The sequence below is a fragment of the Erpetoichthys calabaricus genome, chromosome 11, assembly GCF_900747795.2.
Source record: "Erpetoichthys calabaricus chromosome 11, fErpCal1.3, whole genome shotgun sequence".
Classification (NCBI taxonomy): Eukaryota; Metazoa; Chordata; class Cladistia; order Polypteriformes; family Polypteridae; genus Erpetoichthys; species Erpetoichthys calabaricus.
This window is the reverse complement of record NC_041404.2, coordinates 86,892,293-86,918,148: the sequence shown is the minus strand read 5'-3', so window position 1 is coordinate 86,918,148 and position 25,856 is coordinate 86,892,293. Positions and strand designations below refer to the sequence as shown.

At 36.3% G+C, this 25,856-nt stretch overlaps 1 protein-coding gene across 1 annotated transcript in view; it reads right to left on the bottom strand.

Annotated features, from left to right (window-relative positions):
- pold1 (polymerase (DNA directed), delta 1, catalytic subunit) overlaps window positions 1–25,856 on the bottom strand; it is a 118,865-nt gene that overhangs the window by 44,194 nt on the left and 48,815 nt on the right. Inside the window, exons 9-21 of the mRNA XM_028813535.2 lie at window positions 22,247–22,413; window positions 21,408–21,512; window positions 21,164–21,304; window positions 20,865–20,975; window positions 20,345–20,536; window positions 20,128–20,216; window positions 15,632–15,748; window positions 13,228–13,341; window positions 12,974–13,121; window positions 12,775–12,870; window positions 9,537–9,674; window positions 8,446–8,621; window positions 7,901–8,053 (exon numbers count right to left, since the gene is read on the bottom strand). Coding sequence (XP_028669368.1) covers window positions 7,901–8,053; window positions 8,446–8,621; window positions 9,537–9,674; window positions 12,775–12,870; window positions 12,974–13,121; window positions 13,228–13,341; window positions 15,632–15,748; window positions 20,128–20,216; window positions 20,345–20,536; window positions 20,865–20,975; window positions 21,164–21,304; window positions 21,408–21,512; window positions 22,247–22,413 — 1,747 coding nt within the window. The remainder of the gene's footprint in view (window positions 1–7,900; window positions 8,054–8,445; window positions 8,622–9,536; window positions 9,675–12,774; window positions 12,871–12,973; window positions 13,122–13,227; window positions 13,342–15,631; window positions 15,749–20,127; window positions 20,217–20,344; window positions 20,537–20,864; window positions 20,976–21,163; window positions 21,305–21,407; window positions 21,513–22,246; window positions 22,414–25,856) is intronic.

Below are 25,856 nucleotides of genomic sequence, written 5' to 3'. Positions count from 1 at the left end.
TTCATGATCTTTCATAGTGTCGATATGTGCAAGTTATCTGAAAAACCACACATTGACTTTGCCATAAGTTTCTCAATTAAAGGACATTTAATTGGTCAGTTCTTGCATGTGTTGAATGAAAATGTGAAAGAAAATTAAATATTTAGAACATGCACATTTCAATTTCTTCTGTGGATTCAGAAAGCATTCAGATTCCTTCACTTTCTACGCACTTTGTATTATAGAGTTATATAAAATGGACAAATTTGCCATTTTGCCCATTAATCAACCACCACTAACCCACAATGACAAAGTGAAAACAAGTTTTTAGATGGTTCCAATATTTAGAACATACCATGAACAGGTTTTGTATATAAGCACCTCAGTCCCTCTCATTCCATGAAGACCATCATGCTTTTTTGGCATACAAGATGCTTTTCTTTTCTCCTGCCAATTGTTTAGTCTATTCTATTCAATTTTCTGTATGCAATCCAGGTGGACTTTAATAGTACTGTTGAGAGTATTACAATAATTATAAACTAAATCAGCTATTCTGCTAATAGATGTGGTTAGATATTAAACACTTTTTGAAATGAATCCATCTGAATGTAGTTACAGTGTTTCAGATGTACTCCAGTTCTCTTAACATTCTACAACTCTAACAAAATCAATTCTACATTGTAAAGACCAAAGAGCTTTCAAAGAAAGACTAGGAAAAATATATTCAAAAGCACCCACCAGGAAAGCAAAGTAAACTTCATTGTAAGGAAACACAAACAGCATCACAATACTGAGTACCATTACAACATTTCTTCATCTTGGTGCTCAGGGATCAATTGTTCGATCAATTGTCCACTGATCTAAATCAGCCAATATCTCACTGCAAGATGCTCGATCAGTGAGCAGTAAATTGGTCAATCACAAAAACACTTTTCAGCATCTGCTTTTCTAAGCTTTACAGTAATTTACTTTTAGTACACCTTTACACAAGTAATACTGTGGCAGAACTAGCACAGCTCTTTTTTGCATGGAACCTCCTTTAAACAGAGAGCAGTAAGTCAGACTTTACTAGAGAGAGAAGATTGGAGTATTAGCCTTTAAAGAAAGTGGAGTAATAAACTGAGAAAAAGCAATCTGTGAAGTCATCCTGTGCAATTAGCCGAATAACAAGAAAAGCTACTTTAATGAATTCAGACCTGTTTCTTTTATTTTTTAATTCAAACGAAAACTGCCTGTCTGTGTTCAGACAGTGAGGGAGCTTGTATTAAATACAGAAGCTCACATGTTCAATTAGAAAAAGACAAGATAAAAAGGAATTTGAAATTGCTGCTTACTAAACAATAGGTTTTTTAGTGTTAACAGCAACATTAGTGTATTTTACTTGTAAACATGTTAGCCTTGTATCTTCTTAATAAACTTATTATTAAGATTTGATAGATTTGCTGCTTTTTTAAAAGTTTGTACAGTAATCCCTCCTCCATCGCGGGGGTTGCGTTCCAGAGCCACCCGCGAAATAAGAAAATCCGCGAAGTAGAAACCATATGTTTATATGGTTATTTTTAGAATGTCATGCTTGGGTCACAGATTTGCGCAGAAACACAGGAGGTTGTAGAGAGACAGGAACGTTATTCAAACACTGCAAACAAACATTTGTCTCTTTTTCAAAAGTTTAAACTGTGCTCCATGACAAGACAGAGATGACAGTTCTGTCTCACAATTAAAAGAATGCAAACATATCTTCCTTTTCAAAGGAGTGCAAAGCAAGCAGTCAAAAAAAAAATCAATAGGGCTTTTTGGCTTTTAAGTATGCGAAGCACCGCCGGTACAAAGCTGTTGAAGGCGGCAGCTCACACCCCCTCTGTCAGGAGCAGGAAGAGAGAGGAAGAGAGAGAGAGAGAGAGAGAGAGAGATAGAGCGAGATAGAGAGACAGATAAAAAAATCAATACGTGCCCTTTGAGCTTTTAAGTATGCGAAGCTCCGTGCAGCATGTCCTTTCAGGAAGCAGCTGCACACAGCCCCCCTGCTCACACCCCCCTACGTCAGCGCAAGAGAGAGAGAGAGAGAAAGTAAGCTGGATAGCTTCTCAGCCATCTGCCAATAGCGTCCCTTGTATGAAATCAACTGGGCAAACCAACTGAGGAAGCATGCACCAGAAATTAAAAGACCTATTGTCCGCAGAAACCCGCGAAGCAGCGAAAAATCCGCGATATATATTTAAATATGCTTACATATAAAATCCGCGATGGAGTGAAGCCGCGAAAGGCGAAGCGCGATATAGTGAGGGATCACTGTACTGCATTTATTTGTTTATCTGTGTGTGTCTGTATCCAGCAGGGGGTGTTCTTTCTCCCTGGGATGTGTTTCTTGATGTAGAACTGACTAGAACCAATACCATCCCTTTTGTAACCATGGCGGAAAATAATTACACGAGAGAAATATGGTACAAAAAGTGATATATGTATTTAACTTACTTTAAAAGATAACATTCATATCAAGATTATTATGCAAATCCTGTATACATATATAATCAGGCCAGCGAATAGCAAAGGGAAATCATAGCCAAGTGGGAGAATGCTTACAAATCAGATGTTCCTTACAACAGCAAGGAATGTCGACAGTACAGTGAGATGCTTCTGACATCGTGCTGGATTCACGTCATTATAAACACTTACATAATTATATACAGTATTCATAGAATTCATGTCAGATATAGGCAACTACCAGAAGGGCTGTTTGCCAAAATAACATCTTTACCCGTTCTTATCATTTATGGCTTCTGCAGACGGTGGCTCTGTTTTGGTCTATCAGCACTATTTAAATTAATCAGATTGTGTGTCTTTTACCTGTTTTCTACCAATCTGTCTCTCTCAGATGAATTACATGGCTTTGAAATAAATTTCACAAAATACATTGGCAGAAAATAATCTTCTTGCTACAGTGTCATACAGTAATGGTTTTGGTAAAAAAACAAGTACTGCATAATAAAATACGGTAATCCATATTTATAATTACATCTCAAAAATTAGTAATATCTGCATACTACACTGAAAAAAGTACATAAATATAGTAATATATTTTACCAGCAAAAAAGCTTGAGTTCAATTAATGATTAAAAATAATCAAAATGTATAAATCCTTGTATATTTATGTCTAAGTAGTGTTTAACTGCCAATATCAAATAAATGGATCAATGTGTAAGTATGTTTTTAGTTATAGAAATGGTGAAAATGACTTTTTTTTTTTTTTTTTTTTAAATCAAGCTTTGGCTCACATATGTAAATTACATAAAAAAATGAAGCAATATGACAGTTTGTAATTATGAGAAGCATTTTATTTTCTTTAATACTATATGTATTATGGATAACTATTTTTTCTCTATATTTTATTAGTCAAGAAAGTATGTATTTTAAAGTAATTTTATTTATTTTAGTATTTTTATGGTCACCGAACAATAAACCTATAGAATTCAATTTTGTTAATTAAAAATGAATAGGTAGCACCTGTGGTCTATAGCTAAATTATAAAAATATCAGCATTAATATAGAACACTAGGCTTCTCTGCATCAGGCTATGCAAGATCTTAATGTAAAAGTTTTTTTTTTTTTTTTTTAAAGAGAGAAAAAAAACCCCACAAAAATAAAAAAAAAATTCTGAATCAGTATTGGCCAATTCACGTACATGATGTTGGTGATTGGTTTCGGCAAAAAATACATTATAAAAAAAGAAAGAAAAAAAAAATAAAACACCTGATCGGTGCATCTCCACTGGCACTACAATGTCTCTATATGCTTAAAATGTATTTAATTACTAGTAGGGGTCCTATGTAGTGCCCTGGCTGGGAGCACTAACTAGATTTACGAAACATAGCCTTTGGAATACACCTGTAAAAATATACAGTCTATGAAAAAGCATGACAAAAATGATTTACTGAGAGGAACTGATCGAGGTCTAACGAAAAATGTTAAAATATTTCCTACAGCAGGATGTCTGTCACAGCAGCTGCTCATACTGAGTAAGCCTTCTGTCAGAAATATGTGAAAAAGTAAGAGGATATAAACATACAGAAGATGGTAATAGTTTGATATATTATTTAGGACAGTATGAGAAATAAATCTGCAGAGATGCTGAGGTTTTATAAGAATTAGGCATAATTGGAAAGTAATGAATAGCTGGTTAAAATAAGGAGTAGTTTGGTGGTTAAATAAAAATATAGCGGAGATTGTGACTGATAGCAACATGCTAACAAAGGGAGGGGAAAGTAAACAAATGCAAAGATGCTTTAAGAAAAAAGCAAAAAGTTAAAAAGGCAAAGGTAATTTACAGTTATGCACTTACGTAAGTGCAAAATACAGTAATCCCTCACTATATCGTGCTTCGACTTTCGCGGCTTCACTCTATCGCGGATTTTATATGTAAGCAGATTTAAATATATATCACGGATTTTTCGCTGGTTCGTGTGGTTTCAGTGGACAATGGGTCTTTTAATTTCTGGTACATGCTTCCTCAGTTGGCTTGCCCAGCTGATTTCATACAATGGACGCTATTAGCAGATGGCTGAGAAGCTACCCAATCAGAGCACGTATTACATATTAAATAAAACTCCTCAAATATATTGTGAGCACGGGGGCTGTTCGCACCCCTAGAGGATACGGCTGCTCATCTAAAAAACGCTGAAAGACTACCTTTACATTGCTCCCTTCCTTGCTGGGCTTACTTGTAGTTACTTTGTTACGCGATATGCTTCGCGCACGGTACTTCGCATACTTAAAAGCTCAAACAGCCCTATTGATTTTTGATTGTTTGCTTTTCTCTCTCTCTCGCTCTGACATTCTCTGCTCCTGGTGGAGGGGGTGTGAGCAGGGGTCCGTTTGCACCTCTAGAGGATACAGACGCTCGTCTAAAAAATGCTGAAAGACTACCTTCCTTGCATCTGCTTTGTCAAGCGACATGCTTAAAAGCCCAAAAAGCACCTATTGATTTCTGATTGTTTGTCTCTCTCTCTCTCTCTCTCTCACATTCTCTGCTCCTGACGCACAGTCCTTTGAAGAGGAAGATATGTTTGTATTCTTTTAATTGTGAGACGGAACTGTCATCTCTGTCTTGTCATGGACCACGTTTAAACTTTTGAAAAAGAAACAAATGTTTGTTTGCAGTGTTTGAATAAAGTTCCTGTCTCTCTACAACCTCCTGTGTTTCTGTGTGTGACAATATAAAAATAACCATATAAACATATGGTTTCTACTTCATGGATTTTCACCTTTCGCGGGGGGCTCTGGAACACAACTCCCGCGATCGAGGAGGGATCACTGTAGTAGTACCAATGTAAAAAGCCAATGGGCAGGAATTTTCAACTGAGCTAATAATTAGAAAGCAAAAAATAAACTGTTCAGAATAGTAAAACAGACTGTTCAGGAAAGGGTAAAGTGGGTGTGAAATGATTTAGGATAGAAAAATATTGTGACTGACTAATGTAATGGAGAACACCTGGAAGCGGTACATGAAGAAGTTGTTGAAAGAGCATAAATGGGATGATGTTGGATGTGAGAAAACAGAACAAGGTAACAGTATGATCTTAAAAGGAAAACTAAAGCTTAGAAATAAGGAAGGAAATGAACAGCAAAGCAGCAGACTAATATTTTCGTAAGGACTTAGAAGTCTACATCATACTCAACTGCCAAAAATGCTGCTTTTTAATAAATACTGTATATTTGAGTAAGCACCTTATTGTACATTGTTACTTATACTTTGGAAATATCTCTTTTCAATAGCCATTTTATTGGAATCTCTCTTTATTGCTTGTAATGCTTAGGTCTATTTCAATTTCTATTTGTATAACAACTTTTTACATATACCTTATATACTCGAATATAAGGCGAGTTTTTCAGCACCCAAAATGTGCTGAAAAACGTCACCCTCGGCTTATATTCGAGTCAGGGCCCCCTGTGAGCGAGAGAGCGCGCGAGAAAGAGAGAGACACAGACAGACAGACAGGCGCGCAAGAGAGAGAGACACGCACACACGTGCGCGCGAGAGAGAGAGAGAGAGAGAGAGATAGATAGATATACGGTACTTGGCAGTAAAGGCAGAGGTGTCAAATAAAGTTTTAAGTATAATGACAATGAAGTTTTCTCGCTCACTCTAGCTCATTTTTCAACCCAAAGACCTGGTTTAAAATGGGTGAGAGAAAATCAAAACATAATAATGAGTGTAAGAGCCATTTGCTAGTTATTTCAGTTATATTAAATGTTTGCCTATATATTAGTGCATAGTCTATGGGAGGTTCTTATAATCCCACAAGCTGAACTGAATTGATATATTCTATTTCTTTTCCGTAGATTAGTCTCAGTTAGTGACCTGCGTTAGTTTGTGTAAGGCATGGAAGGCACACGGTTTCAAACCGTGCCTTAACATGCACAGTTGTATGTGCAGAGTTTTAAGTTTAGAAAGTACTGAATGTGAAGTAAAGCCTAGTGAAATAATTAATCCTTAAGTATAGAAACAATTGAAGTTTAAAAATAAGAAACATGTTTCCTTATTTTGCCTTTTATTCTGGGCGTGTAAAAACTTCTCTCTATTCTTGTGTGGACTTTTTGCTTGAATTTTCACTAAACCTTTTTAAAACGAATCCTTTCTGGACTGAGAGATTTCTTTTGGTAAGCATCTGACCCATGCTTGATCCTGCCTTACTTACCAGCAGCTACAATGAGGAAAAGAAGAAATACAGAAGCCTGTTCATCAATAGTGCTTCATCATGTGTGAAGAAGCAATAATGATCCATTGGATTGCCCCCCCCCCCGTCCCCCCACCTCAGAAAAACAGAAATCTGCAGCTGCAGAGGAAACCCATTGTAAAGAAATTAAAAAAGAAATAACCCTACTAGTTGAGAAGTTGACACTTGCAAATTATTCACCCAGAGTGTCTACATAAATAATGAATACCTCTCACTTTGCGTAACTTGTGCCATTTAATAGCCATTTTACAGCCAAGTATGTTTGTATGACACAGCAGCAAAATAATTAGAAATGGGAAATGCATGTTAAGTTCAGAATACAGTTGTATATTCTTGAACCTACTTTGAAAAGGCACAGTATCAGTTCAAAGGACCTCAAAAATTAACAATGCACACAGTAACAATTATTTACAGGCAACGCTGCTACAGTCCATGAGACAAGTCAAGATGCTCAATCAGCTATAATTGTGCATGGATAAACTGGCATATTTTGAGGTTTCAGCTCCATTTGCTATGTATGGTTGGTCAATAGACAGTGAAAAACAGAAAGATCACAGGAAGTGTAATATTAATAAATGCTCGTCTCCATGACGATAACTGAGGTTTAGCAGCTGCACAAAACGCCTCCAACATAAACACATGCTACCCCTGTGAAAACCTAAAGATGCGTCACAAAAGAGTGTTATTTCTCTGCCCCATAGGAGTCTATGCTGCTGCCATAAACCATAGCTTACTAAAATAATGTGCAACAAAAAAATTAAAAAATCCAGGACTATTTCTGTATGGCTATAGAATGTTTTACCCACACTTTGTGAAATATTAACTGGATTGCAGAAAAGGTAATATAAAAGGGAGCAAATAGAATCAAGTAAAAGGATCAATCTTAAGGTCTAACGGACATAACAAGTTTCTCCCTTTCTGCTATTTCCTGTAAAAATATTTCATTTTAGTAAAGCTTAATTTTAAACTGGTGTAAGGAATCATGTGATTTCCTTCCTCAATACATGTACAGCTAATCATCAGCACTGAAAGCAGAACTACAATACTAAAACTATACGTGGGGGTTCGGGGAGGGAAGGTGATTGCTACCATTATTGGTGCTTCATTTTTTTTCTAAATAACCTGCTACTTCCCCCTACTGGACAAAAACACAATTAAAAATAATTAGACAATGGCATTTCCTCATGTACCTTTCTGCCAGCTCAACATGTGCCTGCTTTCCTGCATATTCATCAGCAGTGCGTGTTAGCTCTTTAGTGATCACCAGTTGAGAGATATCAATTCGATTGCAGAGCAGGTCAGAAATTACTTCTTTTGCATGTTCTACTGCTCCCATTGGATCTCTGTAGAGACAGGAGGCACATCCAACACAGAAAATGTGAGTGAATCTTAATTATATTTAGTGACATGGAATACCACAAACTAGCTATAAACAAAATATTCACAATTTTTACAGCTGTTCCAGGGACTAGAATGTCTACAAGGTTTTTTGAACGTAAAATACATAAGAATTCAGAAGAATTCTACGTTTGCCATAAAATATAATAAAAAGCAATAAGAGTATTAGAATGATTTTGTAATCTTATTTTAATGATAAAAAATGGCAAGAAAATAATGGACAGCAAAACTACAATAAAGTCACAGTAAAGAGACTACTCAGTGCTCACCAAAATTTAAAAAGTACAAAAGACAGCACAAGTGCAATATTTATAAAACATCTCAATTTGGACCTTACTTGTTAATCAAGATCTTCTGAAGACATGTATTGATAAGATTGGCCACCAGTGGACAGTTGTCCCTCCTCACAGTTTCAATTCCCTTACAGTCCATTTTATCATGCATGTTAGCACTTGAGGAAAAATACAGGCCAGCATAGCGCTTCTTGTTGATAAGAAGATAGGGGAAATAAACCTAAAAACACAAAGGCTCAACGTGAGTTACCTTGGAAAAGGGGAGGAAATGAAGTTAATTTTATTTCAATATATACCTTGTCATTATTACTTCTAAACAAATTTAAGAACTGAACTTAAATTACTGATTGAAAAAGTCTCAGCCATCATCTGGATGTTCTCTAGTTTTCCAAACAACAAATGCACTGCAATGGAAATACACAGGTAAACTGCAACTGTCTAACAGCAAACAGATCTCATAGTTTCCAGAAAATCATACTGGAGAAAGAACTACCCAAAGCCTGTGAGGATCATGCAACTTAACTGAAAGAAGAGTTAGTGTGTACTACAACTGACAGTCTATGCAAAAAGGATTACAGCCAAGCAACTGCAACATTCCATATTCCTTTGTTAAGTCTGAATACAGTTTGGTGTGCTAAGAAATAAACATTCAAGACCAGAGGACATGCAGTAATTAAATTAGAGAAGCAGGATTCAGCAGTATCTCTTGCATCACCTGCATTAGAAACTGATGTCACCAAAGCAAAGTCAACAATCATGAAAATGTAACTCTGGAAAATTTCCAAAACATGTAATACTGTAGGCCAAGGCCAGGTTTATGTAATCTCCCACACAACAACAGAATTCAAACTGTGCTGAGGAACTTTTCTATAAAAGACAGTAAAGGAAAGAGGTTACACACACATACATACATACACACACACACATATATGAGCTTTTTCATTAATTCTACAATACTAGATTCGAGTGGCTACATTTAATTTTTGTACATCTGCTATTTTGTTAATTTTGATCTGGTTAAGCTTGTTGATGCTATACATGTGTGTATAAAAATGAAATGTAGCCACTCAGATCTAATACTGTAGAATTAATGAAAAAGCTCATGTGGGAAAAAAGGGAAGATTGCATTACAAACCTTTTCAAATTCAAGTTTAATGGGAGGGACAAAATGACCAGACACCCACTCTGCAGCTTCCCTTCCCAGCTTCATAGCTTCTTGAACAGTCTCTACTCCTAAATTACACATGACTGAATCTGTATCGCCATAGATCACCTGCAAGAATACAATCCACAATTGTTATGGCAAATTCTTGTGCCCGAGATTAAACTGAACACAAAATATTAAACACCATAAACTTAAGCAAATAAATAACACAAAACTGATACTTATTACATGAATATATTAAATACATTGATGCAACATTAAAAAAATGTGTTAAACAATTATCACATTTGATTCAACAATTGCTTATGCGGGTTTTGGAGCAGTAATAACTGCACCCACACAGTTGCTGAAATCATTGATACATCCATCTATATGTGGTAGAAAAATTTTCTTCTTCTAAAGTAGACTTAGATGCATGTTTTGGCACATTGTCTTGCTGCACAACCCAGGTGCAATTTAGGATTACCTTAAACACAGATGATCTGATATTCTACTAAATAATCCTCTAAAACTCAGTGAAAGTCTAGTATTCTACAATGAATGGTAAGCTATTCAAAATGTAGTACAGACAAGTATCCCAAAATAATGACAGTGAGATTTTTTTCTAATAAGTAAAGTCATACGTCTGGTGAAAAGTAACAAGCATGCTCTGAAGTGGTGCCAACTGATCAATGATATTCAACAGCATTGTAAGGAATTGTGGTTTTGATGCACACTTTAGATAAGTAATGATATCTCAGCAACAACTCAAAAACCAAAGACCAAATTTTCTGGAGATGTTCATGACTTTATATGCTAGCTTTAGGGAAAAACTGACCAATTTTAAAAAACAGCTTTTTTCGCTATTCAATATTTAATATTGTAATCACTCATAACATGGTAATTTTTGATTGTGGGGATAGCATAGTATTTATGCAAAATATAGAGTTGGAAAATAACTTAAACGATATGAGACCCACTTCTGTGCAATATATTTTTAGGGAGATATAGCCAGTCTAAGTCATAATCCCCACTCAAACCCCATAGGTTCCGTGGGTTAGTCATATGACAATATCAGCAAGCCAAGTTTCGCTAAAATCTGTGACAACAAGGTCAAAAAGTGTGATGATTTAACATGGAATTACCCAAATGATGAACAGTCTAAACAAGCTATTAAGTAGATTATGAGTGGGGAAAAATATTATGGACAAATCAAGAGTTATCCTTGGTGCTCCATTCAACAAAAAGAGGTCAAAACTAGGCTTTTCAATTTAACATGATATACCCTCCCTGCACTGTACATAAGATTTTCTTGAAAGAACTAATCAGTTACTTAGAGGACAACATTAAGAAAATTCTCAGAGAATATCAGTGCAGACGTCATCATAACCAATCAAGAACAGATCATATATTCATTATCAGATGCATCCTAGAGAAGTGTTACAAATGCAACAGTGATGAAAATGGACAATTGATAGATTACAAGCAGACACGATAGTGCTGACAGAGAATATCTGTATGGTACATAGTGTAGACATGTATTAGGTTAGAAAAGATTGTCATGACCAAAGTAAGTAGAAGGTGAAGAACTAGGTATTGCAGGTGTTTCAGGTGAGAGGAGGACTTAAGACAAGGAAATGCACATTTCTCATTGCTATTCAACTTGGTTCTAGACACAATGATATAAATATCAAAAAAAAAATATTGCTTTCAGTATTAAATGCTGGAAGAAAGGTGTCACTAAGGGAACCCTCACAAGAGTGGCACAGAAAAAGATACCGAAGAACGGTGAGAGGACAGCACAGGGCCAGAAGGCGTTGAAGAGAGTTATAGTGCTCTACAAGTAACATCTGGCAGATAAATGTTTTTTTTTTTTAAACTACCAAAATATGTTTAAGGTTTCACATTACAAAACAACTCAACTAAATTGGGCAGCACTTTTTTTCTACAAATTTTTCCACTGGGAACTACCATCTCAAAAAGCGTTCATGTGAAATTTTCTCACTGGAAACTCATTTCCCATCTGTCCATTAACTCCATGTACAATGTAAAGATCTAACTATGGTTCAGTAAAACCTATGAGCCTTAGAAATGGTTATGTAACCAGAATGACAGACACTCACAAGGTTTCCCTCCTAAAGGCTTTTAAGAATTTCTTTTGTTGACAGTATGATGTGTTTCTAAAATACACATTCCAACAAACTGGTGGTAAGGGCCAAAAATCAGTTATACGTGGATATTCTGCAAGGCTGACCTTAAATAATATCCTCAGAGAATGGATCATAAATATTCCTTTTATTAGGCTGGTTTTCACTATGGGGACAATAAGATTTTTTCTATACCAGAAAATTGCATGTTTGATTACCTCATACTAAGCAAATGAAAAAAATGTCTTAGTGTCTATATCCCTATAGGTTTTGTATTATACTGTAACTGCTAAAAAAACTAACTACAGAAAGTATTCTGTAATCCAAAGGAGGGAAAAAAAAAAAAAAAAAAAAAAAAAATATCAGACGGGCAAAATACTTTTCACAGCGCAAAAAAAATTTTAATACATACACAAGTAAGCAAGTAAAGAATGTGTCGGATTTTTAAATAATTACATAATTTGTACATGCATATAATTGAATGTTTATAAAAGTTAGATAATACACTACAGAAGTAGGAAAACATCTGTGCTCCTAATGTTTGTATGCAAAATTTACTTATGCAAATCAAATGTGGTTTACAGAACCTATCTCCGAAACTTAATCTTAAAATAAACAGGTCTTAATAAATAATACGTCACACTACACAAGCTGCCATTTTCATATTTAAATATGTATGAAGGCTGAACACATACGTACACTTGTAGACAGAAAAAGAGGATTGTATTTTTGGGAGGGTATAAAAGTGTTTTCCTATTACCAAATGGAAAGAAACATTTTACACTAGCAAAAAAAGCTTCCCAGCATACCTTTAGATTTTACATATGGCATCCAATGGCTCCAGAAAAAAATTGAGCGCAAAAGGTGATACATGATGAAATAATGTACAATACACAATGCTTATTTTATTTTTTTTCTCTTTACATGCACCTCGCAATATGAAGGATGCTTTGGGATGCTACTCTGTACTATACATGTATCCAGCTTAATTTGAAGGAAAAAAAAAAAAAAAAAGTTCTTGCTTTGTGAACACGAACAAGACGTGAATAAGCTCTCACCCAAATTACATATACAAGACTTACCTTGGCATCAGCCTGGTAACCATTTGCAACTATATATTTGGATTCAACAAGTTGCTTGGTTTTTTCAATCATCTGTCTCCCAAAACCAGTTACACTCTGTTAAAATATATAAAATCATTACCTATAAAGTCATTTATCTTAAAAAAATATATATTATAACCATTACCTACAAAATTAACCTACTGTTAACATCTCTTACCTGGGATATTTCCAGACAGGGCAACTTGCCTACTTGTGCCCCAGTAAAACCATAAACAGAGTTTGCACTAATCTTCAGTGCTAGCTGTCTCCCATCCAGAACTTTTTGCTTAAAAGGATCCGTTTCCTTCTTTAGCTCAAGCTTAGCCCTGACATAATACATAATAAAGTACTGTTAAGTATTATTTTTCTGATGCCACTGATGATTCTAGCATGGGAGAGAGGTGTGACAGTTAAAAGTAAATAATTACTGACCTTTTACGGGCAGCTAACAAGTTTTCCAAAATTTCAGGAAGAAGCCCTTTGCGGACAGAACTCTTGACAAAATGATCTCCAGTTGGAGTCTTGATAAAGTCTTCCGGTGACAGGCTAGTAGAGTAAACACAAATGCCAAACTGTCTGAATCTAATTAACTAATTAAAACAGATACAAACGCACACTCTCTTTGTCACACACACACTCACACACACACACACACACACAAACAGGGAGGTAATGATATTAACCAAGTTAACATATACAGTAAACCCTTGTTTATCATGGTTAATCCGTTCCAGACTCTACCGCGATAAAAGAATTTCCGCGAAGTAGGATTCTTTATTTATAAATCGAATATTTTCGCAGTTAGAGCATAGAAATCCTGTTTACTGCCTTCTAAATACGTTTTTTAACATTATTAGAGCCCTCTAGACATGAAATAACACCCTTTAGTCAAAAGTTTAAACTGTGCTCCATGACAAGAGAGAGATGACAGTTCCGTCTCACAATTAAAAGAATGCAAACATATCATCCTCTTCAAACGAGTGCGCGTCAGGAGCAGAGACTGTCAGAGAGAGAGAGAGAGAGAGAGAGAGAGAGAGAGAGAGAGAGAGAGAGAGAGAGAGACAGAAAAGCAAACAATCAAAAATCAATAGGGCTGTTTGGCTTTTAAGTATGCGAAGCACCGTCGGGACAAAGCAGCTGCAAAGAAGGGAGAAATGTGAAGGTAGTCTTTCAGCATTTTTTAGAGGAGCGTCCGTATCCTCTAGGCCAGTGTGCGAACCCCCTCCGTCAGGAGCAGAGAATGTCAGAGAGAGTGAGAGAAACAGAGAAAAGCAAACAATCAAAAATCAACACGTGCCGTTTCGAGCTTTTAAGTATGCAAAGCACCGTGCGGGAAGCATGTTGCTTGACAAAGTAGCTGCAAGGAAGGGAGCAATGTGAAGATAATCTTTCAGCATTTTTAGACGAGCGAGAGTGAGAGAGAGAGAAAACCAAACAATCAAAAATCAATACATGCTGCTCGGTCTTTCAAGTATGTACAGCATTGCGTGGGAAGCATATCTTATATCATTGAGAAGTTTTATTTAATAAGTAATACGTGCTCTGGTTGGGTAGCTTCTCAGCCATCTGCCAATAGCGTCCCTTGTATGAAATCAACTGGGCAAACCAACTGAGGAAGCATGTACCATAAATTAAAAGACCCATTGCCCGCAGAAATCCGCGAACCAGCAAAAAATCCATGATATATATTTAGATATGCTTACATTTAAAATCCGCGATGGAGTGAAGCCGCAAAAGTCGAAGCGCAATATAGCGAGGGATCACTATAGTTTCATTTTGAACAATTCTTTCAGACAAGACTTTGGACAAAAATCAACAAATACATTAGGAAAAACTAGTAAATTCAAGCCTACATAAAGTATTTGCAAAATAAAACATATCTAGAGTTGCAAAAAATGTGAGAGGTTAAGTGGAATTGTGGAAAATTCCTGCCATTGTTGCTTTAGTTTGCCTTACAATCTCTTTACCATCTAAAATATGGTACTAAATAGAATAGGAAAAATACACATGCTTTTTACGTTACCTTAAAAAGCCTTTCCACTGAAAGTCCCTCTCATCTTTATTTCATAATAGATCTAAATGTTATGTTTCTAGCAAAAATTAATTTTACAGCTTAATGGACGCAAAAAAAGAAAGTTTTCAGTATAGGAAGATCTTGCATATTTTATGGATTCGCCTATTAGGTAATACTGTAAACAGCCTCACTGAAGATATGTCATAAGATGTGGAACAGAAAATGTACAACATTTTCAGGATACTGGTCTTGCAAGGATATTTTCAGAATGACAAGCAAACAAGTCACCCCACACTTAAATAAAGCCTGGAAGTCATAGACCGTGAGGTCTGCAGAAAAAACATTATTTAAACGTTTGTGTTTCCTGCTCCCACTCCCACATATTTATTGTTTAATATAGTGCTATGAACCAACTTTTTCCCCACATCTTTTTTGATCTAAAGGAGTCCTACAGTTATAACAAATTATCTTTCAAATGCGTGGTACAACAAAAGCATACAGTGATATATCTGTGAAGGAAAAATTAGTACAATTAGTGGGTAATGACACTTAGATTGGATTCAGCTAGGTAATACTAAGATGTTACCAAGCAATTCAGAAATTTAACAAAGTTTGGAGAAACCACAAAAAAAAAGGTTCAGTACATATTGATTTAAAAGGCTCTTAATTTGTACTTTTTAAGACAAAAAGGGGAACACTAACATCCTAAAAATAAAAAAAAGAAAAAAAAAATCTAGCAGGTAAACAAAAAATCTTTTTACAATCGTGTAGAATGTACTACGGCTGTTTTCCAGGAAAGGGAAAAAAGCAAAATCAACTTACCCAAGCTTCACTGCCATGCCAGGCTGAAGCAGTGTGGTGTAGCAGAGGTTGTGAGCCATCATAATAGAGGGATATAGAGATGAAAAGTCCAGAGTTGCGATTGGCATTGCATAGTAGCTGTCAGATTTACAGAGTGAAAAGAGAAAAAAAATACTTTAAAACCTGCAGATTTAGTTTACTTGCTACATAAAACACATTGATACGGAACAGGGATATAAATAAAAAAGTTTAAACATTTAGGAAACTTAAAAAAAACAAAAAAAATTGGTCCCTTCAACGTGCTTTACGGATTAAATAGTATTACCATACAGGATCTACATGAAATTGAAATTCAAAGCTATAAATCAAATCATCTATTGTAACAAAAGCAGTTTATAGCAGACCCAAGGAAAATTGGTTGTATTACCATGTCTGGACAGTTTTTCTCATTTTGCAAACTTCATCAACGTGCATAATGAGAACTTTTATATATAATAAGTGTTTCTTCATTTGCACCTTTTATAACACAGCCATGGTAAAAACAGCAATTAAAAAAGTAGAAAGAAAGTGTACTATAGTAACACTGGAGGGTGTAGTGTGGACACACTAAGGAAACAAGCGTTATAACATCCTTGAATTCACGACATATAGGATGGGGAGTACAATAAGGATTATTTATCTTTAATAACAATTGTTCATGCTAGAGATCTCATATATAATGAACGTGTTGTTTACTGTATGCATTATACTGGCTTAGTAATTGCTGTTTTGCTCAGGGATAGGGTCTTAAGATACATTCCAAAATGTGTTTAAAGTTTATCCAAGATGTCCTTGTACAGGTATTTGCAAGAATTCCCATTAAGACCATTCAGACCATTAAACAGCTGCTTGTTGTACTGAATAAGCTGTGCTTTTACTTTTGCTTCCACAGTTTTACTGTTGTATGCTTTAAAACAACATTCACATTGCTAAAATTAGTTTTGAACATATCGGATGTCTTCCAGAAAACAGCTCTGGGATAACAACTTATGTCTAAAGGTAAACGAATGGTTTACTGTCACTTAAAGCAGAAAACTACATTTTCACTTTACCAAGATTTAAAAAAAAAAAAAAAAAAAAAGAAATTTGATTTCTCTCTCATTATTGATAAAGTACTGTACAATGAGAATCCAAAGAAGAAATGTATTTTTCTATTCTCCGAAAATTTCTGGACTTGTACTTGTTCCTACTTAATATTGGGGTTTTGGTTTCTTAACTAAATATCTTAAGATACTCCATTTCTCATATTCACTGGTCTTGGTGCAACTCTAATTGAGTGTTTGATTATTTACCACTTAGTATGACACAAAGTTACTCAACTTTTTGGATGCTTGGAATGGTTTTTATTGATAGCTTATATTTTCTAATTTTAGATTCAGTTCAGAATGCTCACCAAATTGCTCTGAATAGTGTTGGGCAATCAAAATAAGCCAACATGTCAATTCTTATATTTATTGTAAAATAGTTTAACCACTTTTTTTTTTTTTTTTTTTTTTTTTTTTTTTTAAAAAGCTCTCCACCTTGCAAATTTCTCACAGAAACTAAATTGCATGACATTTATGCTTCTCATACATGGGTTAAACATGGAAAACAGGCCAAGTAAATCAGGCCTCATACATCAAACTTTAAAGCTCAAACTGAGTCCTGCTTAGGCACAGATTTCAAGAACCTCATCAGACCTTTACTCTAAATGCGGCATGCACATAAGAATTAACTGAAATCAAAAGAACTGCAACTCGAACTGCACACATAAATATTTACAATTAGGAACAAGTACCAGTGCCCAAAATCATGCAATTCTAAGTCTGTAACGTATTTGGATACAAAGCAGCAGACATCGCAATGTTGGCCATTAAACTCTTTCTGCATATCAGGTTGCACTTTAATGAAAAATCGACCATGTCTCTAAACTCTATATTAAGATGGAAAAGGAATCTTCTTCAGAGTTCTGTATATATTATTTGTCAAAACCTGGCATTTTAAACTGCTGAGTAATGTACCCTGGGATAATAACAGATGCATGATACACTAACAACTACTGTACATATCTAAAAAATTATTTATGCACACACAACCATAAAGAGTTACTTTTAACTTCAAATGTACAGAGACAATTCTAATTTTTTCTCTCCTAATTATTTCAACTTCAAGTTACTGAACAGTTCAAGTTACAGGCCTAGGTAACTGCACTAATGCATAAGAGGAAAAAAACCCAGACAAATTCCCGCTTCACAGCTTTGCTTATTATAAAATACGCTGCACATTTTTTACACTTGTGCAGATATCTCTCTTGCACCAATTGCTATCTTCAGATATGATTTGGTTCTTTTTATAGTGGTATTAATTTATTTGTTTTCAACAATGCTTCAGTTTGAACACTATTCAAATTCTTTGCAATCTCAGCTGAGTTAAGGAAAAGGAAAATTGCTCAAAATGACTAAAAGCAGACCTTCCCCTACATTTCACAGTCCCTCTGTAACACAAAATTCTCTTCCGATCCGTCACCAGATATAGCTAAAACGTTTTTTTATCTATTTCGTGGTGCCACAGTAGCACAGAGGTTACTGCTGCCACTTCAAAGATCCAGCATACTGTAATTAAATCCCTTCAGTTTCTACATGAGTACTCCAGTATTTTAACTCCAACATCTCCACAGAAATGGCAATGTGTTGCAAGTTGATTTGAACATGAAAGCAAGAAATTTGACACTATAAACCTATAAATTGATTCCAATGTGATATGATCGTAGGTATGAGTGGTATGATTCTTTTTTTGTCAGTTTAAGTGCCCAATTTAGCGGGAAATTTTTTTTTTTTTCACATTTAGTGTACTGGTTGGCATGGTGGCTTGGCAACACTTTAATTTTTTTTTTTTTTTTTTTGTGGCTGTTATTAACTAGTACCCTTGAGTATGTTCAGTAGTGGCATATCCTTTTATAGGTTTGTTTGCTCTAAATAATAATGACAAAAATTGTCTAATTATATCATAATTAGGTACTACTTGTGAGTCCTTAATCTCTCTCTCTGGATATAAAAAGCACCCATTGTAACGGTCTTTGTTGGACAATCACTGCAAAAATAAAGACAAAGGAGCATTCTGCTGATGTGTGAAACAAAGTCATTGACATGCACAAGGCAGAAAATGGCTACAAAAAAATATTAAAGAGCTTAAATATCCCATGAAGCACTATTGGATCCATCATAAGAAAGTGGAAGGTTCATCATAGTACCCACACTCTTACTAGAACAGGCTGTCCCTCAAAACTAAACATCAGATCAATACATCAAACGGTGAGAGAGACAAGACTATTAAAAATCGCAACAGTCACAGTTAGAAGTCTGCAATGATCTTTGTCTGAAACTGGAGTGATGGGCCGTGGGTCCACAATTTCAAGAGCTCTCCATAAAAAGGCTTGTATGGGAAAGTAGAAAGAAAGAAGTGATTCCTTAAGAAGGTCCACATAAATGCATGTAGGGAATTTTCTACAAAGCATGAGAAAGACCCAGTTAAGATGTGGAAGGCTTGACGGTCAGATGAGACCAAAATAGAATTTTTTGTCCAGACTTCAAAGGAGGTATGCATGGCATAAATCTAAAACTGCCCATGCCTCAAGAAAAACAATACCTACAGGAGAAGTATGGTGGTGGCAGCATCATGCTATGGGGATGCTTTTCATGTGCTGGGACTGGAAATCTTGTCAGAGTTGAAGGGACAATGATTGGAAAATAATACCACACAATTTCGCAGGAGAATTTGTTCCAGTCTGCTAGGAACCTATGGCTTGGGAAAAAAGTCCAAAGCAACATTGGAATTTTTAAAAAGCAGAAAGCTGAATGTTTTGGAATGGCCAAGTCAAAGCCCTGATCTTAACCCTGTTGAGAATCTGTATCACTATTTGAAAACTGCTGTCCAGAGGCACCATGTCACCAACCTAAGGGATCTCTAAAAATTCTGCCAAGAAGAATGGGAAACAATCACTCCTAAACAATGTGCAAAACTGATACTTACCGCAAAAGAATTAAGGCTGTTATTACAGCAAAAAGGTTCTCGACAAAGTGTTAACGTGTAGAGCTTGAATACTTGTGCAAACACTAACTTCTGAGTTTTTCTTCTTCGATTAACTATCTACAAAAAATGGTTTATTTTGACTTTGGAAATATATTATTACAGCATAACAATTCACACTAATAATACTGAAAGGATAACTATGTGTAAAATCTTTTGTCATGCAGAAAATTATGACTTTCTAAGGGATTGAATACTTTTGCATGCCACTGTACTCTATAAAAAGAGGATTTACAAGGATATTTCAAGGGGAGGTTTGGGTGGGACAGTGGTGGGTTGCAGGGGTAGGTTTAATTATCTTTAAAGAATGAATGCTGTGAAGATTGCAAAATGCTTACTTTATTTAAGACAATTTGTAACTACAAGTTAATGCAAAAGAATATTTGCTTTACATTTATTGTATCAAGACTCACCCTTTCACAGGTTCAATGACTGTAGCACCTGTATAGTCCTCACCACCTTCTGATCGAACTACTGGCATCACCAAGTCCTGTTTCATAGCCTAGTAGCACAAACAGTACAGAGTCAGATCACAGAGGAAATCGAGCATTAATGTCTCATACAAGAATTTAACTGGCACCTTCTTTTAAAAAAGAATGCCGGACATTCTGAGCAAAGATGGTGGCTGACCTGTCTGAGTAGCTGCGAGACCACTTTGATTTGCTGACCATGAGAAAGCAGGTATCCTAATGGGACACCAGTCACACGAGCCATTTCCATATAATTTATAATGCACATGAGCTTCTCCAGAAGCCTCAATGGAAGGTAGGCATCTTTGAGACAGTAAACTGCCAAACGACGACGAGTTTGATCATTTCCATTCTAAAAGCAAAATGGATAGGCAAATGAAAACAGATGGGCATTCAAATACTTTACATAATGCGTGCCTGTTGGGTACTTCCAAAGAAAAGTATGTCTGTGATAACTACTCATGAAATAGACCCAGTAATTTCAAATGACTATTAAAAGGAGAAAAAAGGAGAAATATAATGAGTGACATCAGACATAGGACAACAATAACAGAGCTAATGATTTACATAAGAACAGATTAAAATATAAATGTGGCAGTTGGAGACTGTCAACACAAATACCAAATATTTGCAGCAGTGAGAAGAAAATACTTGAAAGCCAAAATGTTGAAGAGTCACACCTGCAGATCAGTAATGATTGAGTGCTGCACATCTTCCTTCTGCTCCTGCAGGAAGTGGAAGCTTACAGCATTGAGTGTATAAGAGCGCAGCTTATAGTCTCGCAGAAGAACCTGCAAAGCAAGAAAAGTGGATCAACAACATTTATTCTACCTTTGCCTTCGGCACAGACAATATGTAATATTTTCTACTTAATAATATTCTATGGTATATCATCACTTAAAACACTTAAGTTCCACTACTGTGCAAACATTAGGCCTATAGTTTTCTATCTTTTACAATCACCTAAAAGCAGCCTTACCTGCAAAAGATCAAACTGAACACGGCCTTCCATGTTAACCACTTTATTTTCTCTCCTCCCCATTTGTTTCGACTGAAATGAAGAATCCTTCACCATAGATTTTATACCTTTAATTCTCCCCAAATAAGGAAACATTTCAGCCTATAATTTAAACCAACACAATTTTAACAATGCAACTAACTACATGGACGTGGTGATCTTAGCAGATTACATTTTGAAGCAAATGAAAATATGCTGACAGTACCTTTAAGGCATGGGCACGGTTCAGAAGGTACGGCATGTCAAAATTCTGAATGTTGTAACCAGTTATAATATCTGGATCCATAGTCCTCACAAACTGAGCCCAAGCCTACAGATTGATGCACAAAACAGTAAATTATCAGTTTTGACACAGCAAGATATAGGCTAGATTAATTCTAGTACAAACTGAGCTATTCTAACAGAAAAATGTTGAAGTGATCATGTTATTTAATGTACATAACACTTATTATATTAAATGGAACAATATTGATTTATCATTAAATATCAACTTATATAATTATCTTTGCTATGTCTGTCTGTGTGAATTAAATCTATGTGTAACATTCCTTATGGGAATTCCCCCTCCCCTGTGGAAGATTTTATAGTATTGTTCAGATGAAAAACTACAAAAACAGAAGAGATTTATTTTCAAAATTTTGAAAGAATAAGGGAGATTTGCCAGTCACAGATCCTGAAAAAAGTCACTTTAGCACATACACAATGTTAAGTTCCACCAGTCATTGTGCCCCAGTCCTATACCCAAAAGAAGTGGGGACAGCACTGGTTCAACTAACCACTTGCCAAAGCCAGTTGCATCAATAAAAAACTGGAGAGAGGTATATTTTATTTAATTTTGGCCCACTTATTTTGTTTTGATGATTACTTGCCACTTAACACATACTATACAGCATGTGGATAGCTAGTAGTGCAAGCCAGTGGGTATTAACCTGTTCCTAGGTTTAATCTAAAGGCAGACTAAAATAAGTCAATGTAGCAAAAGGATGACATGTCCTACTAGTTTCACCAACTAATTTGAAGAGGCTACATTTACAATCATAATACCTGTAGAAGATCTTTCTCTTTCTCAAAACACAGAACTTGAGAACCAACAATGCTAGCACAAGATTTCAAGGTGAAGACATTTCTGACAAATGGGTCTCTCTCTCCATGTCTCTGAACCATGTTTGCAATTTGAATAACAGGGTCTTTGTCTGCTTCAGGGAAGATTCCTGTGGGGAAAAAAATCCCAAAATGCAACATATATAAGAGTACACCTTTCAGGCTAACCGTTTTAAAAGTGATGTAACACTTGCCCTTAAATACTATTTCTCTATATTCTTATATTACGTTTCACATGCATTAAACATCAATTACAATTTTGAAAAAAATATTTTAGATATGTTAGATATACATTTCTCTCTATTATAAAAGGACATCCTGGAAAGCAAAGTAAAAGCAAGGCTACAATACGTGATCCTCTCGGAAGACAATTTTAAAGACCCGCGAGACCAAAGACACTTGCCACGGTGCAAGACACGTCCTACTTACAAGATAAGACCACGGACAGAAAAAAAAAAAATCAGTAGTGTAAAGGCAGTCACGCAGCACACACAGCTCCATGGCTCTCAGTGCATATAAAGTGTATACGGTCAATATGGTAGAAATTAAATGAATAGGGTAGAAATGAAACGTCGACGAATAAATGAAGACGAAAGAAAAGCGCGGAGAAAAGAGACCCAAATGCGGTGGAGAGAAAAAAATGCTAAAAAGAAAACAATAATCTAGGTGCAAATATAGAAAATAAGGACAGTGATAATCAGCCCAGAACAAGTGGAATTGAAAACAAAGCACGTCCAATAGGGCTCAGAATTAAAAGATTAAAACTTCATAAACGGGAGCAGCGTTATACATCCTGCAAGAAAGAGAAAATAAAGGAAATAAAGGACAATTATTGTTTTTACAATGTCACGCGAGATAAGTCAGTGAGCCATCAATTAAAACAAGTCCACAGACCTCTAACTAAGCAGTTGTTGGATTGCTTTTGGCACACATGCATAATGTGCTCCCGGCTCTTAAAACAACGACATGCGACAAGCAGAACAGGCAGCTCACCGAGTAGGTTGAAGCCTTTTTTGTTTTAAGTGACTGATAGGTCCGATTGAGGGGGGCGGAGTACAGCACGGAAGACTGATAGCGGGGTACTGATTGATGCGGTGAGGGGGAGGCGAGACCCGGGGGAGGAGGGGTCGGAGAGGGTGCTAGACAATTGTGTTTGGGGTTACGAAGTCGGCGATTGTTCAAGTAAAAATTTTGTGACACTTTATTACGTCAGTCGCTACAGTATCAAAAAAAACAAAAAAAAACAAAAAAAGATAGTAAAGATCTCATTAGTGCAAACAAAAGGTGATTACAGTGATCCTTCGCTATATCGCGCTTCGCCTTTCGCGGCTTCACTCCATCGCGGATTTTATATGTAAGCATATTTAAATATATATCGCAGATTTTTCGCTGCTTCGCGGGTTTCTGCGGACAATGGGTCTTTTAATTTCTGGTACATGCTTCCTCAGTTGGTTTGCCCAGTTGATTTCATACAAGGGACGCTATTGGCAGATGGCTGAGAAGCTACCCAACTTACTTTCTCTCTCTCTCTCTTGCGCGGACGTAGGGGGATGTGAGCAGGGGGGCTGTTCGCACACCTAGACGATAGGGACGTTGCTACTTTCTGTGTGCAGCTGCTTCCTGAAGGACATGCTGCATGGTGCTTCGCATACTTAAAAGCTCAAAGGGCACGTATTGATTTTTGACTTTATTTTTCTCTGGCTCTCTCTCTTTGTCTGCTCCTGACGGAGGGGGTGTGAGCTGCCGCCTTCAACAGCTTTGTACCGGCGGTGCTTCGCATACTTAAAAGCTAAACAGCCCTATTGATTTTTTTTTTTGACTGCTTGCTTTGTTCTCTCTCTCCTGACACGCACTCCTTTGAAAAGGAAGATATGTTTGCATTCTTTTAATTGTGAGACGGAACTGTCATCTCTGTCTTGTCATGTAGCACAGTTTAAACTTTTGAAAAAGAGACAAATGTTTGTTTGCAGTGTTTGAATAACGTTCCTGTCTCTCTACAACCTCCTGTGTTTCTGCGCAAATCTGTGACCCAAGCATGACAATATAAAAATAACCATATAAACATATGGTTTCTACTTCTCGGATTTTCTTATTTCGCGGGTGGCTCTGGAACGCAACCCCCACGATGGAGGAGGGATTACTGTAATCATCAGAGCCAGGTGTAATTGAAAAAATAGCAGGACAAAGCAAGGTCATCCCACAACAGTTAAAGCAACGACAAGTTTAATTTGAAAGAATACACAGTTCGGTCAGGTGTATATTTATGATGACGGAGAAGCGATGCAAATTTTAACAGGCGACAAGTAAGGTGATGTACTGTATATATTCCACGAATAACATTAGACACCAAAGGAGATCGTGATATGCCATTAATATTAAGATGTTTACAGTTTATCGTGAGAATAGCTTTTGCTATGACAATTAACAAATCAAAGGGACAACCATTAGAAAACGTCGGATTATTTATTAGAGAAACAGAAACAATATTCATTCATGGGCGATTATATGTTGTGTTGTCACAATGTATCTCCAAAAACGGATTCAAAATTCAATGCGATCTTGAAGAAAAGGTAATTCCATATATTGTTTTTAATAAACCTTTAAAAGTGCAACTAATGAAACTGAAACAAAGAAAAAAAAAAGCTTTTAAAATGGTATATCCGATTAACCAAACAGCGGCACGGTGGTGCAGTGGGTAGCGCTGCTGCCTCGCAGTTAGGAGGCCTGGGTTCGCTTCCCTGGTCCTCCCTGCGTGGAGTGTGCATGTTCTCCCCGTGTCTGCGTGGCTTTCCTCCGGGTGCTTCTTCCCACAGTCCAAAAACATGCAGGTTGGGTGGATTGACGATTCTAAATTGTCCCTAGTGTGTGCTTGGTGTGTGTGTGCGAGCCCTGCGATTGGCTAGCGCCCTGCCCGGGGTTTGTTTCCTGCCTTGCGCCCTGTGTTGGCTGGGATTGGCTCCAGTAGACCCCAGTGACCCTGTAGTTAGGATATAGCAGGTTGGATGATAGATGTATTAACCAAACACAGGGGTTGGCGAGCAAAGTGAGCAGGGGGCGGAGACCCCTAGTATACAATAAAGGAGTAAGCATTGCCCTGATCCATTTATGGACATGCAGTATTTAACATATATTGCATCTTATCAGCTGACAGCCTTGTGTATTTAACTAAGATCAGCAACTAAGAAATACAGCAACTCGCTTCTGTAGACACCAAGTACACCCCATATCACAAAGTCAATATTACACAAGCATCTATCCATTTATTAATCCTAAATACGAAATTCAAGATCAAGGGGAACCAGCGTCAATTCTTATGTCATTGGGAACAAAGCAGGGAACAACAGAGTACTGGGTGGCAGACTAACAAAGGGCAACAATTATATATGGAGATTATGAAGTTATGCATCTCACCACTGAAACGGATTTATTGATCCAAATGTTTGGGAATTGTTGGTATTATTTTTACTTCTAAAACACACTGCCTGGCCAAAAAAAAAAGTCGCCACCTGGATTTAACTAAGCAAATAGATATGAGCCTCCTATTGGATAATTA